At 39.0% G+C, this 19,170-nt stretch overlaps 1 protein-coding gene across 1 annotated transcript in view; it reads right to left on the reverse strand.

The window, feature by feature from the left end:
- The window catches only part of LOC124607240 (ATP-binding cassette sub-family C member Sur), a 410,012-nt gene that overhangs the window by 283,237 nt on the left and 107,605 nt on the right, over nt 1–19,170 (reverse strand). Inside the window, exons 2-3 of the mRNA XM_047139518.1 lie at nt 6,559–6,774; nt 1,400–1,624 (exon numbers count right to left, since the gene is read on the reverse strand). Coding sequence (XP_046995474.1) covers nt 1,400–1,624; nt 6,559–6,774 — 441 coding nt within the window. The remainder of the gene's footprint in view (nt 1–1,399; nt 1,625–6,558; nt 6,775–19,170) is intronic.

Here is a 19,170-nt window from a genome sequence, read left to right on the forward strand (position 1 = left end):
TGGGTGTTTGTGAAGTCCTTAGGTTAGTTAGGTTTAAGTAGTTCTAAGTTCTAGGGGACTGATGACCACAGCAGTTAAGTCCCATAGTGCTCAGAGCCATTTGAACCATTTTTTTTGGGGGGTATCAAGTGAAATTTGTGACTGCATTGTTGGTAGGGAGAAAACAGCATGTTATCTTGGATGCAGAGTCATCATCAGATGTAGAAGTACCTACAGCTGGGCCCCAGGAACCCTTGCTGTTCATTCTGTATATTAATGACCTTGCAGACAATATTAATAGTCATCTCAGACTTTTTGCAGATTTATCTGTAATGAAGTAATATCTGAAAGAAGCTGCATAAATATTCATTCAGGTCTTGATAAGATTTTAAAGTGATGCAAAGATTGGAAACTTACTTTAAATGTTCACAAATGTAAAATTGTGCATTTCACAAAACGAAAAGCACAGCATCCTATGACTATAATATCAATGAGTCACTGTTTGGTATTGGCCAACTCATACAAGTACCTGGGTGTAACACTTTGTAGGGGTATTAAATTAAATGCTCACATAGACTCAGTAATGGGTAAAGCAAGTGGTAGACTTCAGTTTATTGTTAGAATACTGGGGAAGTAAAATCAATCTCCAAAGGTAATTGCCTAGAAATCACTCATGCGACCATTTCTAGAATATTGCTCAAGTGTGTGGAACTCATACCATATAGGATTAATGGGGGATATTGAACGTGTGTAGAGAAGGGCAGCATGAATGGTCACAGGTTTGTTTGATCCATGGGAGTGTGTCATAGAAATACCACAGGAGCTGAATGGAAGACTCTTGAAGATAGACATAAACTATAATGAGAAAGTTTATTAACAAAGTTTCAAGGACTGGCTCTACATGATGACTATAGGAATGCATTACAATCCCTTACATATCACTCACATGGGGTTTGTGAGGATATGGTTACAATAATTACTGCACACACAGAGGCATTCAAACAATCATTCTTCCCATACTCCATACGTGAATGGAACAGGAAGAAAGCCTAATAATTGGCACAATTGGACATATCCACAGCCATGCACCGCACCGTGGTTTGCAGAGTATAGCTGTAGATGAAAATGTAGTTCTGAAGGCTAGTGTTAGCATTTTTTATTTCAGCTGTGTCTGTCAGCAGTTCTGAATTTCACATAGTGAAAGAAATTACTGTTTATTTACTAAAAATATTTATTTAACTGTCTTCTCTCCCACAACTTTGCTCTTCTCTTAGTACTCCATCTTTCACTCAATATTCATCTCCAAATGCCACATATTGAAGTTTTTGTTTCCTCCTTCTTTCTAGCTGTGTCGTTTCTTCCCATCTGCACTATCTGGTGTAATAATAAAAAGCTGCACTTCTAATAGAATATTACTTACCATGCAATATGTTTCTGTATCCTGAGTCTGCGAGCCATTTTTTATTTGTTCATGGATCTGGAGATCTGTGACATAATCAATTATAACAGAGATACCTAGAGGACCAACAAAACCAACCATGTCACCAAGTAGCTTGAAGATCCCTCCACACAAAAACAGGTACCAACAACTACGGAAATAACATTTCCACAGTGAAATTGGGCGTTTCTCCTTATGAGCTGCTACCTGAAACACACAAATACGCACATTTTTTTGTAATTTTTCTTAATCAGTTTGAATATAATGAAATATAAATAGTATTGGGACTGAATCTTCATGCAATATAATAAAAAAAGGATAAAATTAATTCTTAATGACATTAAATAAGCAGTGAGCCCTAAAAATAGGAAATAATGGACACTATCTTTCTGGAAGCAACATATGGATTGCAAATTTGTTTCAAAGCCATCATTTGGCTTTAATAACAACCTGATATTAAGCAATGACTCTTTAAAAGTAAACAATGTTTAAAAGCAATGAACTGGACTAACCACATTGTATCCACTGATATTTTCTCATATAATGTTTTAAAACATGCTCTGAAACATGACATGATGAACTGTAATGCACTTTATATTGTCATCATCCTTACTGATACCCAATTCCTTAAATCTGTTTAGTTGTTAATCAGACTTTTAACATATTTTTCCAACTCAACTAGCATTTGACCTTACCTTATAACTTATTTATTGCACTAATGAATTCTGCACTTGTTTTTCCATCTCCTTCAGTTCTCTTAAATATCTATTGCCCCTTTTCCAATATTTACTTCTACCATGACCCTGTTTTTTCCACCTTGTTATGTTATTCCTGAAATCATTTGTGTACTGTCTACTTCTTTTCTTCACTTCTCTCTGTTCTTACTTCTATTTCTCCTATTCCTCCCAACTTCTACCAGTATTATGACCATTTGTTTAGTAACCATTTCCTTTTTATTCCTTAATGTTAATGATTAAAAAAAACCACCTCAGCTGTATTATTACACGTTCATGGTGTTAGGACCTGTTTTGTTCATTCAACATTTTCAGGTTGCCAAGTTGTGCTGAAGTCATGACATAGATGGTCTGGTTGTCAAATGTAATGTTGAAGACGAAATCCAATCCTAAACACTCTGCTGGTCATTTGGTGAAAGTATGCCAGACATGGCATGCTGTGTACAATAAGCTGCTTTGGCAGTTTTTTTACACATTCGTTTTAAAAGGCTTAGGCAATAATGACAAGGGGTGATTTCACCTTGAGGCAAAACTTCTAAGGGCACAATTCATTGCCATAAAAAGACTCTGATTATTACTTTGACACTGGATTCAACCTCTCAGATATGGTAATTATTTGCCATCCCAGTTTGACAAGTGCACTTCTATGTCACTCAATATTGTTCACATAAACCCAACACTGATCTCCAATAATGATCATTTGCAAGAATATTTTGACATTATCAACTTGTTCAAAGGGTTCCTTTACAAATGTTCTATCATTAAATAAGAACTAAATATTGCTGCAACTCAATATATGTTCAAATTTTTGGGTAAAATCTCAGTACTGAACTAATAGAGGTACAATTATTCTGCAAGTTCACTGACAGTTAGCACAGACCAGAGTGTTCACTTTATGAATATGATCACTACTGACTGAAGGTCGAAGGTAGAGTGTCATTTACTTCTGTGTGCCACTACTCTCCAACTTCCATGATTTTTTTTTATGAAACTGGATATAGCACATCACATAGTCACCCATTAAGGGTGAAGAGACTTCTCGATCATGAAATGTGGATTCTCAGTCTCCCAAATGTGCCAGTTTTGCTTACCGATGAACCCATCCACATGAAAGTGGGCTTGTGACTTCTGAAATTTTCCCAGCTTATTTCTTTTTCCAGTAATTTTTGGGTTTGCAGTCAGATTCTATCAACATTCGGCCATAATGAGATTTTCATTCTGCAGCGGAGTGTGTGCTGATATGAGACTTTCCGGGAGATTAAAACTGTGTGCCAGACCGAGACTCGAAGTCAGGACCTTTGCCTTTTGCGGGCAAGTGCTATACCATCTGAGCTACCCAAGCATGACTCAGCCCCATCCTCACAAAGTTTGGAAGGTAGGAGACGAGGTACTGGCAGAAGTAAAGCTGTGAGGACGGGGCGTGAGTCGTGTTTGGTAGAGCACTTACCTGAGAAAGGCAAAGGTCCTGAGTTCGAGTCTCGGTCCGGCACACAGTTTTAATCTGCCAGGAAGTTTCATTCTGCCATAATATTTAGGTCCAGAGACTTCCAGCCATCCTCAGGCAAGCAGATGAAGTACTGAAGAGACCTGATGCAGTCATGGTATTTATAGTGAATTCCGCACATGTGTGTCATACTGGTGGTTTTCAGTGCATGCATTAGGAGGTGACATGTACGAGGCAGCCAAGTTGTGTGTACTGCCCTCAGTGGTGAAGTGAGAACAAACTAATCACTGAGTATTGACTGAGCATGTCGATTCTGTTGTGACCGCATAATTTTAATAGTAGGAATCCAGTTTTTATCACGCTCAAAGCCATTATCACGATTCATTAAATTATCAGCAACATATATTTCCATGGATTCTTTAATTACAGAGTCCCAGAAGCTGGAAACTGGTGCTAAAATTTTGGTATTATTGTATTCAAATGAATGTCCCATGGAAATGCAATGATCTGCCACTGGTGATTTTAAGGGTTACCACAGACAGGTGTTCTACACAGTGTTCCTGCACCGTTTGTTTTGTCTGACCTATATATGCAGAGCCACACTCTCAGGGAATTTTATAAACACCCATCTTCCTCAATTATAAATCATCTTTAACGGATCAGACTAAGGCCCTGCTCTTTGCTGGTGGACAGCTGTACACAAATGTCCCAAAGATCCATCATTCTTATGGCATCCTAACATGTCTAGAAAGGGTAAAATCCCATATTTCTCAATCTACATAGTAAACTTGATGTTCCCATGAGAACAGTTTAAATGACAAAGGAATTTTTCCAGTTCTTGTCTGCCGTGAGGGCATACAATGAAAGTATCATCTACATACAGCCAGAAAAGATAGACTTTAAGACAGCAGACAAGAGCTTTCTCCTCAAAGTCTTCCATAAATTGATTGGTCACCACAGGGGACAAGGGACTCCCCATGGTGATACCATAAGTTTGTTCAAAAAATTCGTTATTAAATAAAAAATAAGTTGAGGAGAGAGTATGTTGAAACAAAGCCATATATTCAGAAAAACTGTTATGCTTTTGAATGATAGTTCTTTACCTGAACAAGTTATCAAGAGGCTGAGACCACACAATGCTGTTCCACCAAGACAGTATGGGATGCCCAAGATTCACAAGGATGGCATTCCACTACAATTGATAGTGAGTAATATTGGTGCTTCTACGTATTTGAATGTAAAACATCTGGCCTCCTTACTCAAGTGCTGCCACCATAAATGTAATTCCACGGATTTTATCAATCATTTAAAGACTGTTAAGCTGAGCAGCTCAGATTTACTAGTTAGCTTCAATGTGGTCTCACTTTTTACCAAAGTTCCTTTATTTGACTCACTACATCTTATTGGTAACTTATTCAGTGATGATTTGATGGCTTTGTTTGAACATACTCTCTCCTCAACTTATTTTTTATTTAATAATGAATTTTTTGAACAAACTGATGGTGATGCCATGGGGAGTCCCTTGTTCCCTTTGGTGGCCAATCTTTTTATGAAAAACTTTGGGGAGAAAGCTCTTGAGTCTGCCATCTTAAAGCCTATGGTTTTCTGGTGATACTTTTGCTGTATGGCCTCATGGCAGACAAGAACTGGAAAAATTCCTTTGTCATTTAAACTCTATACATGAGAACAACAAGTTTACGATGGAGATTGAGAAAGATGGGACTTTACCCTTTCTTGACGTGTTAGTACGCCATAAGAATGATGGGTCTTTGGGACATTTGGTGTACAGAAAATCCACACACACAGATTTATCTCTTCAGGTGTACAGCTGCCATCACCCCGCATGAACTGCTGGTGTTCTCAGTACTTTAATTCAATGGGTGTATGTAATTTTGGATGCTGATAGCCTTCACAAAGAGTTAGTGCATCTGGAGAAGGTTTTTAAAGAGAATGGCTTTACGTCGTGTCAAATATGGAAGTCCATTCACAATTATAATAACAAGAAGCAATGCTCTGAGGAGACTGATGATGACTATAAATCAACTGTGTTCCTTCCATATGCCAGGAACATGTTTTCTAAAATAGGCAAATTGCTTAAGAAGAATAATATTAATGTCATCTTCCATCCACCAGCAAAGAGCAGGGCCTTAGTTGGATCCATTGAAGATGATTTATAATTGAGGAAGGCGGGTGTTTATAAAATTCTCTGAGAGTGTGGCTCTGCATATATAGGTCAGACAACATGAACGGTCCAGGAACACTGTGTAGAACACAAAAGACACACCCGTCTGCAGCAATGTTTAAAATCAGCTGTGGCAGATCATTGCATTTCCATGGGACATTCAATGGAATACAATAATACCACAATTTTAGCACCTGTTTCCAGCTTCTGGGACTCTGTAACTAAAGAATCTGTGGAAATATGTCTTGCTGATAATATAATGAATTGTGAAAACGGCTTTCAGCTTGATAAAAATTGGAATGCTATTATCAAAATTATGTGGTCACAACAGAATTGACATGCTCAGTTCGATATTCAGCGAATAGTTTGTTCTTACTTCACCACTGAGGGCAGCACACACAACTTGGCTGCCTCGCACATGTCATCTTCTAATGCATGTGGTGTAAACTGCCAGTACGATTCGCGTGTGCGGAGTTTGCTATAAATACCATGACTGCATCAGGTCTCTTCAGCACTTTGTCTAGTCACCTGAGGATGGCCAGACATCTCTGGGCCAAAATATAATGGCAGATTGTTGATGGGATCCAGCTACAAACCCGAAAATTACTGGAAGAAAGTGTGCTTCTTTGCTAAACCAATGCAACATGCACATACTAATTCCCATCGTGCCCAATGGGAAACCTTGCAGTTTGAACATCCTAACGTAGATCATTCACAAGTTATGAATGAAATGTCAATAAGCTGGAAAATGATCACACATTATGTCAGTTCACATACATACCTTTTCCTGAAAGTAGACACTTTTAAACTTGCGATACTGAGCTTCAGTGCTTTCAGAATATGGCAAGTTTCCCAGATCCTCAAGTTCTAAAGGGGATTTGTAGCCTCCACGAAAGAGTGGTAGAAGCCAGAAGAATGTTGCCTTGGAAAAGAAGCTTGAGCCTGCATATTTATAGCTGCAGTCACTCTCAGGTTTATAGGCTGGCCATGGACCCATCTGCAAAATTCCCATAATATTAATGTAAAGTAGAAAACTTGAGGAAACAATAGGAGACACTATTCTCTACAAACAGGTAAAATGTCTTCTATCATCATCATCAGGGGAAAACAGTCAATAAACATATAGAAAAAAATAGTAGAACTACACAGTGTCAGTGAATGTTTTTAAATGACTATAAATAAGACTGAAAATCAATAATTTACATTCACTGATAACTCATATTCATACAGTCCCCATGGTTCAGTTTATTTACTCATACACTAGGATTGTACATTATATGGATGTAGTTATATATAAGTGGCAGTCAAGTGAAAATGAGACAGATGGGTAAAAAATAAGTAAAGTGCTAATACATTTATCACAGTTTGAGACAAGAGAGTTAACACCTCCACAGAAAAATGTTTGTGGATGCCTCCACAACCAAAGCCAACCTAATTCCAACATTGAATCCTACTTCTCCCAGTCCATAACACCATGCATGCAACTCTTCAATCAAAGTAAATTGACAGTCATGAATGTTTCTCTTCATGGTACCAAAAATATGGAAATCACATGGGGAGAGATTGGGACTCTATGAAGATGGGGAGGTCTTCCCAGTGAAGTCTCTGCAGCGTACTCAGAACAACCTTGGCATCGTTTGAGTGGGCCCACTTCTTGCCAAGGTTGTTTCGACTTTGCTATCGAAATTTTGCTGGGAAGCCTTTACACATCCTCCACACTATCCCAATCCCTCCTCATGTGATTTCCATATTTTTGGAGCTCTGAAGGAAGACATTCATGACTGTCAGTTGCTTCAGATAAGAAGGTGCACACCTACAAACAATCATAGTTTTGTAGGCAACTGCAAACATTTTTTTTCCATAGAAGTATTAATCATCTTGTCTCATACTGCGACAGATGTATTAACAGTTTACCTACTTTTTTCACCATTTGTCTCATCTTCATTTGACTGACCCTTATATTTACACCATATTTACACCGATTTGAAAAACACCTGCATCCCAGAACCACCTCTGCTCCCTCTGCAAGATACTGCTACTACATAATCCCTACTACATACATCACATCTCTGAAACTGAATCCTCTGCTCTCCAGCACCTGGAAGAGAATTCCAGACAATACCTCCATAAGTTCTCCAACCTGTTGACATCCTAGCACTGGCTTGGGGCACCACTATCCAACCCCTATCCTATCCACAGTGTTCCTCCTCACCAACCCCACACAGCATCCAGACACTGCCTAGTAGTCCTTTTCAACTTGCAACATCCCCATAACTCCCTACTAACACTCCAAATCCAAATCCAGAGCCTAAACAATCACCAAAGATGGTTTTCAACCTTTCAATTAAAATCGTCAGCCCCATAAAAGTTTCAGTTCTATCCAAAGGCCTCACCTTTAGCCCTATACCCATTATTGGACTGTCAAAGACCTACTCTCCTTCTCCTGATACCTTCAATGGAGATACTTCTTTGCCACAAATCCCTCCAACTAAAGCCAACCTAATTCCAACACTGAATCCTGCTTCTCCCAGTTCATGCAACCATCCAACAGTGATCTTCCTCCCCTCCCACCCAACCACTCCCCAGTCATCTTCCAGGAATTCATTACCTCCAACTTGGTCTCATCATTCTTCACCAGGTCCCCTCCTATAAACACCAACCTTTCACCAGAGGAAAGGACAGTCATATGTAGTCTCAAAACAGATTCTAAACTAATCATCCTCCCTCCAAACAAAGGCTCCATCACTTTCATGATGAGTCACAGTGACTATCTGGAGGAAGGCCTCCACCAATTGTGTGACTCATCCACCTGTAAACTCTGGCAGAATGATCCAATTCAGAAGTCCAACATAACCTCCAATTCATTCTTTAAACCTTAGACCATTCCTAGAACCTCTACCCTGAATCCATTTACCTGCCCCTATGACACATTGTACACCCATTTTCTACATGCTCCCCAAAGTTCATAAACCCAACAATTCTGTATGTCCCATTGTAGCTGGTTATTGTGTCTCCACTGAAAGGATTTCAGCACTCATTGAACAACTACTCCAGCCAACTGCCCATATCTAGCCTCCCACATCAAAGATACCAACCACATCCTTCGCCAACTCTCCACCATCTCCATTCCTTTGCCTCCTGATTCCCTACTGGTCACTGTCGATGCCAGTTCCCTATACACCAACATCTACATCTACATCTACATGGATACTCTGCAAATCACATTTAAATGCCTGGCACAGGGTTGATCGAACCACCTTCATAAATCTCTATTATACCAACCTCGTATAGTGTGCGGAAAGAATAAACACCTATATCTTTCTATATGAGCTCTGATTTCCCTTATTTTAACATGATCATTCCTCCCTATGTAGGCTGGTGTCAACAACATATTTTTGCATTCGGAGGAGGAAGTTGGTGACTGTAATTTCGTGAGAAGATTCCATTGCAATGAAAAATGCCTTTCTTTTAATGATGTCCAGCCCAAATCCTGTATCATTTCAGTGACACTCTCTCCCATATTTCACGATAATACAAAACGTGCTGCCCTTCTATGAACTTTTTTGATGTACTTAATCAGTCCTATCTGGTAAGGATCCCACACCATGCAGCAGTATTCCAAAAGAGGATTGACAAGCGTAGTGTAGGCAGCTCCTTATTAGGTCTGTTACATTTTCTAAGTGTCCTGCCAATAAAACGCAGTCTTTGGTTAGCCTTCCTCGCAACATTTTCCATGTGTTCCTTCCAATTTAAGTTGTTTGTGATTGTAATACCTAGGTATTTATTTGAATTTACAGCTTTTAGATTAGACTGATTTATCATGTAACTGAAGTTTAACGGGTTCCTTTTAGCACTCATGTGGATGACCTCACACTTTTCGTTATTTAGGGTCAACTGCCACTTTTTTCACCATTCAGATATTTTTTCTAAATCATTTTGCAGTTTGTTTTGATCTTCTGATGACTCTATTAGTCAATAAATGACAGTGTCATCTGCAAACATCCGAAGATGGCTGCTCAGATTGTCTCCCAAATCATTTATATAGATAAGGAACAGCAAAGGGCCTATAACACTACCTTGGGGAATGCCAGAAATCACTTCCGTTTTACTCATGCCCAAGGCCTTGCCACAATTCAACACTGCCTTTCTCAGTGTTCTTCAGAATCCAAACACACCACATCATTTCTCATGCACCTAACCAACTTAATCCTACCACACAATTGCTTCTCCCTTGAAGGAAAGGTATACAAACAAATCGATGGCACAGCAATGGTCACCCAGATGGGACCCTCCTTTGCCAACCTGCTTATGGACTATCTAGAGGAAAACTTCCTAGCCTCCCAAAACATCAAACTGCTGGTCTGGTTCAGGTTCTTTGATGATATCTTCATGATTTGACAGGCACAAAAAAGATTTCCCATGCCATTTCCCCACACCCCCCCTACCCTCCCTCCAGCTACAAAAGAATGCCACCCTTTGTCATCCAGTACCATCTCAGACTGGGACAGCTGAACCACATCTTTCTTCAGGGCTTTGATTATCTGTCATCATGCCTTGAAATGGGGGACTCCTAAAGTGGTGTTCATTGCCCACTCAACCTTCCCAACATCCTAGTCTATCCCTTTGCCACTCCCAATCCCAAACCCTTGTCAAAGGGGTTATATCCCTGTGGAAGACCCAGGTGCAAGACCTGCCCAATTCACTTACCCACCATTTTCATATTCCAGTCCTGTCACAGATTTATGTTACCCCATCAAAGGTTGGGCCACCTGTGAAAGCAGTCATGCCATATGCATGCTCTGCTGAAAGCACTGCACAGCATTTTATTTTGGTATGACTACCAACCAGCTGTCCACCAGGATAAATGGCCACCACCAAACTGTGGCCAAGATTAAAGTAGAGCACCCTGTGGTACAACATGCCACTGAACATAACATGCTAGAATTCAATGATTGCTTCACAACCTGTGCCATCTAGATCTTCCTTTCAACCACCAGCTTTTCTGAATTGCACAGATGGGAGTTACCATTACAATGCATTCTCCACTCCCGATATTATCCTGGTCTCAACTCATGGTAACCTGCTGTCCCATACCCTCCACTTAACAGTTTCTATCACCTCTTTCCTATCATCTCCTCCCTTTACGCATCCCCTCATGCTCACTGTGTGCTGTCCTCTGCCAATGCACTCATGCATCCTTTCACCTCCCCTGCTCCTCTCTTTTTCTGCTTCCCATTTTTTCCCCTCACACCCCACCTCCTGACATTACAGCCGGCAGTCTTGTCAGGCTGCCATATATTCCCTGGACACCATGCCAGACAACACTTGTACCCTGCTAGCTTTCCACCTTCCCTGCCCCACTACAGATTGCTATTCGTGTGACAATCACATTCCAGTCAGTAACAGTCTTTTCATTGTGCCCATCTGCAAATCAGTGGATCATCTTTATGGTGAGTATCAATCTATCCTTTTCTTAATATTGTTGATATGCCACCTTTGTGGTTCCATTGTTCAATATGGAAATACAGTTTTTGAAGTACCATATTTGTAAGAGGCATTGATAGGAAGCATTAGTAGCAGTAACTCTAAATGCAGGTCTGTGGACAGAGTAAGAACCACATACAGAAAGGAAAACAGCTGCATTTTACTAGCTGATAAATGACATGCCAGGACAGCACTAATGAGCTTATTTTTTTGCTATTAACTGAATTTTGGAGAGATCATATTTTGTCTCTGGGAAGCTGGACAACCCATCCAAAGAACTGCTTGTTGCATTAGACATGACATGTCAGTTTACATCAATGTTGATGTCTGTGGCCCAAAGAAGATGCACAGTTTCACATTCTCAGTACTATAGTTCTGGGTGGTAGCCTGGACTGACACATAGGACAAAAAGACACTTCTGGCCACATGAGGGCTGTAGCACAAAATATAAGCAATGTTGCATCTACAGTGGCTCTGTCACCATAAGGAATCAATTGCTACAATCTGGATTACAAGAAAGGTTGCCCTCACTATGCTTACTCTCACGACTCATTTTCACACAGCACACCTATGATGGAATAGCAAGATGCCAATGGAAGGATAAATAGAGCATTGTTGTGTTTAGTGATGAGAGATGATCACCAGCAAGTGTGGAATTTACCAAGAGAGTGGCATCTATCATAGTGTACCAGGGAGGAAAACGCAAGATCATTTCTAAGTATCATGGTGTGGGTAATGTATACCTCTGCTGTTTGTTGAGGGAACATTAAACAGTAAAATAAAACACTGTCTTCCAAGATGTACCGTTAAAGCTGCATAGTACACTTTCTATTAGCTGCTAAAGTTATATTGTAATCAAATGAATGTCATTTACTCTGTTCTAGATTAAAATAGTGACAATTGCCCACTAATATAGCATTAATTAAAAGAGTTTGTTACCTTGTTTAACATTAAAATGGCTTCAAAAACACATTTATGACTAATTACAGAAAATCTGCTGCAATGAAAAAATAATTACTATTTATTTACTTGTATATGCTTGACATTTCCAGTATATACTTTTTTTCATTTTTAAAGAACAAATAGTTTATGAACATCTGTCAAATGAAGGAGAACATGTAGCACATTTGCAGTGGAAGACACTCTAAGTACAAGAGAAAAATAAACTTTGAAAGCAGCATTGTACACTTCATTTACATCCATGTGTCTAACCCACAAGCCATCACATGTGACATGGCCGAGAGAACACAGTGCACTATTACAATTTTCCTCCATTTCCTGTTTCAACTGGCAGTACTACAGAGAAAAACCAACTGTTGGTACACGTCCATATAGGCCTATGTTTCTCAAATTTTAGCATCATGGCCACTACACAAGAGGATGCAATATATACCTTGAGTCAGCCTGGAACACCTGCTCATGGAATTATAAAAACAAGTCTTTCCATTATGATCAATGCCTTTACTGTAGTTGTCCTATATAGTAACTTGTTGAGTTTTTGTGGGAAACTCTTGTGTAGAATAAAAAAGTCTATGATAAATTACACAGATTTTTGGAAACATTTGTTATGTCTTTCATTAGTTCAGCTTGAGAAAGGTACCAGACTAGCAAACAATAATTGATTGGGAGAGAATCTTAACAACTCTTACAATGACATATACTAAATCTCCTTAGGCGTATTCCAGTGACTGTATCTGTCTTCCTAAGAATAAAATGTACATGTTCATTCCACCTTGAATCACTCATGTGGATACCCTGACAATTTGAAAATTATGACTGATCCTAGTGATTGATTGTTGATGAAGTTATCAAAAAATACTAGGACATTTTGCCTATTTCTGTATATTACATGCACTTATACTGAGTGTGAGTTGCTAACCTTTACACAAAGCAATAGTGATTTGCACATCCTCCTGCATTTTGAGAAGAATTTCTAAAGATATCTCTTGTTTCCTACCACCAAGTAAAGTAAAGTAATCATCAACCCTAAGATCATTTGGAACATCACAGTGCTTTACTTGGCAGCATGGTCCTAGTTTTAGGGGGACTTACAGTTTAACGTGAAGTCTGGACCACGGTACAACTTTTTCATATCAGTGAACACTGCCAAAGATGAAAGAAGTGATAAATGAAGTTAAAAATCCATGGAGTGACCACAGATTGAACCTGAGATCTTTGGATTTGTAGTCTGGCATTATACCACTGAACCACTGAGCCACCTTTATATCACTACATCATTCATAAAAATAACCTACCAACAGTCTTATACCACATCACTAAATGTGGCAACTCAAAACCCTGTGCTAGACATGGATACAAGGCAGATCAAAATCTTGTACACAGTTTTAACCTACCGCGAACAGTCACTGCAGCAAATACTCTGCTAAGAGCAAAAATTAATTCTTAGTCCTATCACCCTTTCCTGAGATACACTTAGTTATACTTCAGCTCCTTATAATGTTTTCCCATTGAGGATGACATTCTGAATTCTTTATGCTGTGAAGTCTTCACTCAGTCTCATGTTTGGTCTGATATTCCACTAGCCTGTCTTTAAATTAGGTGGCAAGAATCCAAAAACAACTGAAAGCTTTCTTCTAGTCCCGAAACATGCCATCAACTTAGACTCTGCTGCCTGCAGAACAAATTTAGTCAAACAAAATGTGAGTCAGGTTTCATATGATCAGTACACACATGTTTGTTATTGATTCCTACAGAGAAGATATTCAGCTTCCCAAAATGTCACAACAATCTGACATCAGTGTGTCCTCTGACACTTCTTAAAAACTGGGGTGATATGTGACTATTTCCAGTTATGTTGGACTCTTTGTTGCTCCAGATATTTGTGGTAAGCTTAAACTATGCATTTTATATACTTTCCAAGTCACTATACAATGCATGGCAGAGGGTACTTCATACTGATATTATCAAGTTTTTGTTCTATTCCATCCATGTATACAGGAAGGGGAAAATGACTGTCTCTGTGTGTGCTCTCATCTCTCCCCCGTAAGATTTACAATGGTGTCAGCATAATGATCAGTCTTCTTTAAGTACAAGTTCTCCAAATGTATCCAACAAGGCTTTGTAAGAACTATGGTTTTTTTCTTCCAAGGATTGCCATTTAATTTCCCTCAGCATTTCCTGGCAGTGGTCTCTGAATTTGTCCAGTGTCTACCATCATTCCAACTTGGTAAGACTCCCAACACTTTAACAGTACTCTAGAATTGGCCACATTAACATTTTGTATGTGACTTCTATTACAGATACAAAGCAGTTTCTCAGAAATCTTCCAACAAATATCCAAATCTTCCATCTGTCTTCCCTAAATCTGATTTTCCATAATCATTCCATTTCATTCTGTTATTAGTACCACCCCTATCTCCTTTTGCAATATGACATGCTGAAGATGTTCATCATTATTTTTGTACTCACATTCTATAAAGTTATCTTTGTTAAACGGACTATCTTATTACTCACATTACACAAAGTGGAAATTTTGTCCAAGTCTTTCTGTCTTTTCTAATGATTGTTCAATGATCATTCTTTCCTGTAGACAACAGCATCATCAATTAACTATTGTATAGTGCCATTGTTTCTATTTGATAAATCATTTTTGTGTCGAACATTAGAGACCTTGTTACACAACCTTGAGGTGTACTCAAAGTCACTTTTGATTCTATACAACCACCCAGTGTAACACCTTGGTTTCTATTAGTCAAATATTCATTGAGCCAATCAGGTGTTTGTGAAGATATTTCAAATGATTGCATCTTGGTTAGTAACTAACAATGTGACACAGTGTCACACACCTTTTGGAAATCTGGGAAGATGGAATGTACTTCTGTGGTTTTTCCTGGATCCATGCAGATACTCAGGGAGAAACTTTCTCCCTTACTCCCCCTCCCTCCCCCCCAGGAATGTCATAAGCTTATAATAAGCTCTAGGATGGTGAAAAGACAAACATCAGTAATACTGGTCTAAATCAAACAATGGAAAATCCAGGATGGAATGTAACAATATTATGAGAATGAAAGTTGCTACTCACCATGTAGCAGAGATGCTGAGTTTCGATAGACACAACAAAAAGATTCTCACAATTATATAGCTTTTGGCCATTAAGGCCTTCGTCAACAATAGACATATGCACACACACACACACACACACACACGCACGCACACACACACACACACACACACACACACACACACACACACACACACAACTCAGCATCTCCATTATATGGTGAGTAGCAACTTTCCTTCTCATAATATTGGTAATTCTGGTCTGTAATTCCATGCATCCTGTCTTTGGCCTTTTTAGAAACAGGAGTGAGCCACACTCTTGTCTGGTCTTGTGAGACTAGTCACTGCACAAAAGATTCTTGATAAGTATCAGCTAGGAAAGAAACAAACTGTGTAGCATGTTCACTATGATATGTAATAGGATTTCCATCAGGGCTAGGTGACTTTTTAGCTTTAAGCCATCTTGATTGTTTTTCAATACTGAGGGAGCTAATATCAATCTCTCTCATTTGTGACTCTATGTGGAAAATTAATATCCTCATACGCAAATATATGGTACTCAAATGAAAATGAGACAGATGGAAAAAAGTAAGTAAACTGTTTATTATTTCAAAAATAATTATGGTAATTGTTAATACATTTATCAAACTGTGAGACAACATGGTGAAACCCTTCTGAAAAAAATGTTTGTGGCTGCCTACAGAACCATATTCTACCCAGACACAGACATCTTCATCCAAAGCAAATCAACAGCCACGAATATCTTTCTTCTGAGCTCCAAAAATGGGGAAATCGTATGGAGAGAGATTGTGACTGCACGGAGGATGTGTATGGTCTTCCCAATGAAACTTCTGCTATGTGCTTGAAACAATCTTGGCAACATGTAAGCTTGCCAAGGTTGATTCAACTCTGCTGCCAAAGTTTTGCTGGAAAGCCCTTACACATCTCCCATACAGACTTGATGTCTCCCCATCTGATCTACATATTTCTGGAGCCCTGAAGAAAGACATTCTTGGCCACTGATTTACTTCAACAAAGAGGTGCATGCCTAGGTACAATCATGGTTCTATAGACGACACGAACATTTTTCCATAAAGGCACTGATCATCTTGTCTCTCAGTCGGATAAATGTATTAACAGTTATGGTGATATTTTGAATGAAATAATTAACTTATTATTTTTTTCTTGTGTCTCATTTTTGTTTGAATGCCCCTTATAAATTTTAAGTATGGTATTCCATACTTCTGATTTCTGTCTATTGTCTTCATTTTCAACAGCAGACTAAGCAACAAGAGCTTGAATGGAAGGTTTGGACAAGTTCATTGACTTTATGTGTAATGAGAACTTTCTTGGACTTTGTCAGGATCTATCTCTAAAAATTACTTTAGGCTTCTTGCGTGACACTTCTTACAGATGCATGAGTTGCTAGCAAGTTTACTCTGTCAGTTCTCCTGTAGTCTCTTTTGTAGTGAGAGTGCAGGATTTTTGCAACATTCTCCACATGGTATCATTAAACAAAAGTGGGTCTTTACCATCTTTTATTACTTTGGTTGACATACATTTATCTAGACCACAATTTTTTTTTCAGCTTTAACCACAACTGTTCTGTGTTTGCTAGATTTGAACTAAATGTTCTCAGTCCATTAATTAAATTAATAGTGGGTGTCTATCAAATCAACTAAACACAAATAATCCCTGAGCCTTGTTCATGTCTTGCTTGTATTTGGTGTTTGTCATTCTTGCAATAGCACTGTGGTCACTAATCTCTGCATTCGTGAGATTCTGAAAAAGATCATGTCTGTTTGTAACCTGCAAGTCTAAACTATTTGTTTTGCATGTGGGTTATCTGATCAGTGGTTCAAGGCAGTTGTCAGTGGATGTATTTAGCGTCACTTTTCAAGACCGTTTGTCCTTACTGCCAATAATGTATGCATAGTTTTACCCGTCAATACAGAACAGGTTAAAGTCACCATCATATCTTCAGTGTATACCCATGTTACCAAGATCAGGCTATCTTTCAGTAACTCTACAGATGATGTGTGTGAATCTGGTGGTCAGTAGAAACATCCCATTATTAAGTTCACTGATCCCACTTACTTGTGTCCATATTAGTTCACATTTGGATTCATTTTGGGCCTCACTAGAAATAATGTTTTGCTTGTCATTATGAACTCCTCTTGGAGAGCCTAATCTACCTTTCCAACATACAAGGTGTGATGGAAAAGTTTTAATAATGGATCCACTACTGCTTACTGGTTTGGTGAGCAGGTACACAGAGGATGGGGAGTGAGTCATTGCCTTGTCCTTGAATGCCCTCTGACAGGGAACTGTGTTTCCTTTATTCAGTTCACTGTGGCAGCTGGTTGAGTGCAGACCAGTTAGGGTTGGTTGCCAGATTCAATCTTCATGAAAATGGACATAAAAACGGAGCAACAAGTTTGTGGGAAATTTTGTTTTAAAACAGGGAAATCGGCTTCTGAGGCTTATGAACTATTAAAAACAGCTTTTGGAGATAATTGTGTGAGCCAGTCAAATGTTCTTGTCTGGTTCAACAGATTTAAAAATAGCCACGAATCATTTGAAGATGAACCACGGTCCGCCCATCCTTCCACCTCAAAAACGAATGAAAATGTTATGAAAGTTCATGACTTAGTGCGCTCTGATTGTAGATTTACAATTATGGAGATGGCTGATGAACTTAATTTAAGTTTCTATGCAGTTTAGTCAGTTTTAACTGAAGATCTGAACATGTGTCGAGTGTCCGCAAAATTCATTCCAAAACTGTTGTCAAGTGACCAGAGACAATACTGACTTGAAGTGTACCACGAACTAATTAATCGGACTTAAATGGCCTAGATTTGTTAAACAGGGTAATTACAGTGATGAATTGTGGGTGTATGGATATGATCCTGAAGCCAAAGTGCAGTCTTCGCAGTGGAAAACTCCAGGTTCACCACGACCAAAGAAAGAATGGCAAAGTCGGTCAAAGGTAAAGACAATGTTGGTGATTTTTTTCGATTCTACCAGTATTGTGCTTCATGAATTAACCCCTGGAGGACAGACAATAAAACAGTAATACTAAAAATGTGTCCTTGAGCATTTGCATGATAAGGTGCAGAAGAAATGGCCTGCATTGTGGAAAGACAGATGTCGGGTGCTACACCATGACAATGCTCCAACTCACCGTGCCTTCTCCAGCGTTTAATTTTTGACCAAATTCAAAATTCCTGTGCTTCCACAACTGCCATATTCCCCTGATTTGGCCGCACTGGACTTCTGCCTGTTTCCTAAAGTGAAATTTTCACTGAAAGGGAAGTGATTTGACTCAATTGAAGACATCCAGGCAAATATGGAGAGCATCCTTAACACACTTCAGGAACAAAATTTCCAGGGATGTTTACAAAAGTGGAAACACAATTGGAGTCAGTGTGTTCAGTTAGAAGGAGACTATTTTGAAGGAGATGCATCACAGTAGCATGTAAGTACCACCATTGTATAATTAGAAGCCCATTCTTAAAACCTTCCAATCACACCTTGTATGTTCCACATGTTGGTAAAAATTCCCTACTCTCTACTTCGAGTTTCTGTCAACTCTCAGATTCTAATAAAATGTGGGAGCCACTACTTTCTGTGACAGTTATGAGGTTCAGGACTTTGATACAAACACTCCAGCAACTAACAAATGATATTTTGAGATACTCCTCCTCCACTTTTGTTAAACAATCTGTTGTAAGAATTGGTTTATCTGGTGCCTGTTTTTCTACTGGAGGTTTTAAAATTTTGCCTAGTCCAAAGAAATCCATGTGCATTCCACATGTCCTTTGCCTCTCGAGTGGCCGTTTCTAGTATGAAGCACACACCTGACCTATCCAGTCCAACTTTGCAAATC

This window comes from Schistocerca americana, chromosome 1, assembly GCF_021461395.2.
Source record: "Schistocerca americana isolate TAMUIC-IGC-003095 chromosome 1, iqSchAmer2.1, whole genome shotgun sequence".
Lineage (NCBI taxonomy): Eukaryota > Metazoa > Arthropoda > Insecta > Orthoptera > Acrididae > Schistocerca > Schistocerca americana.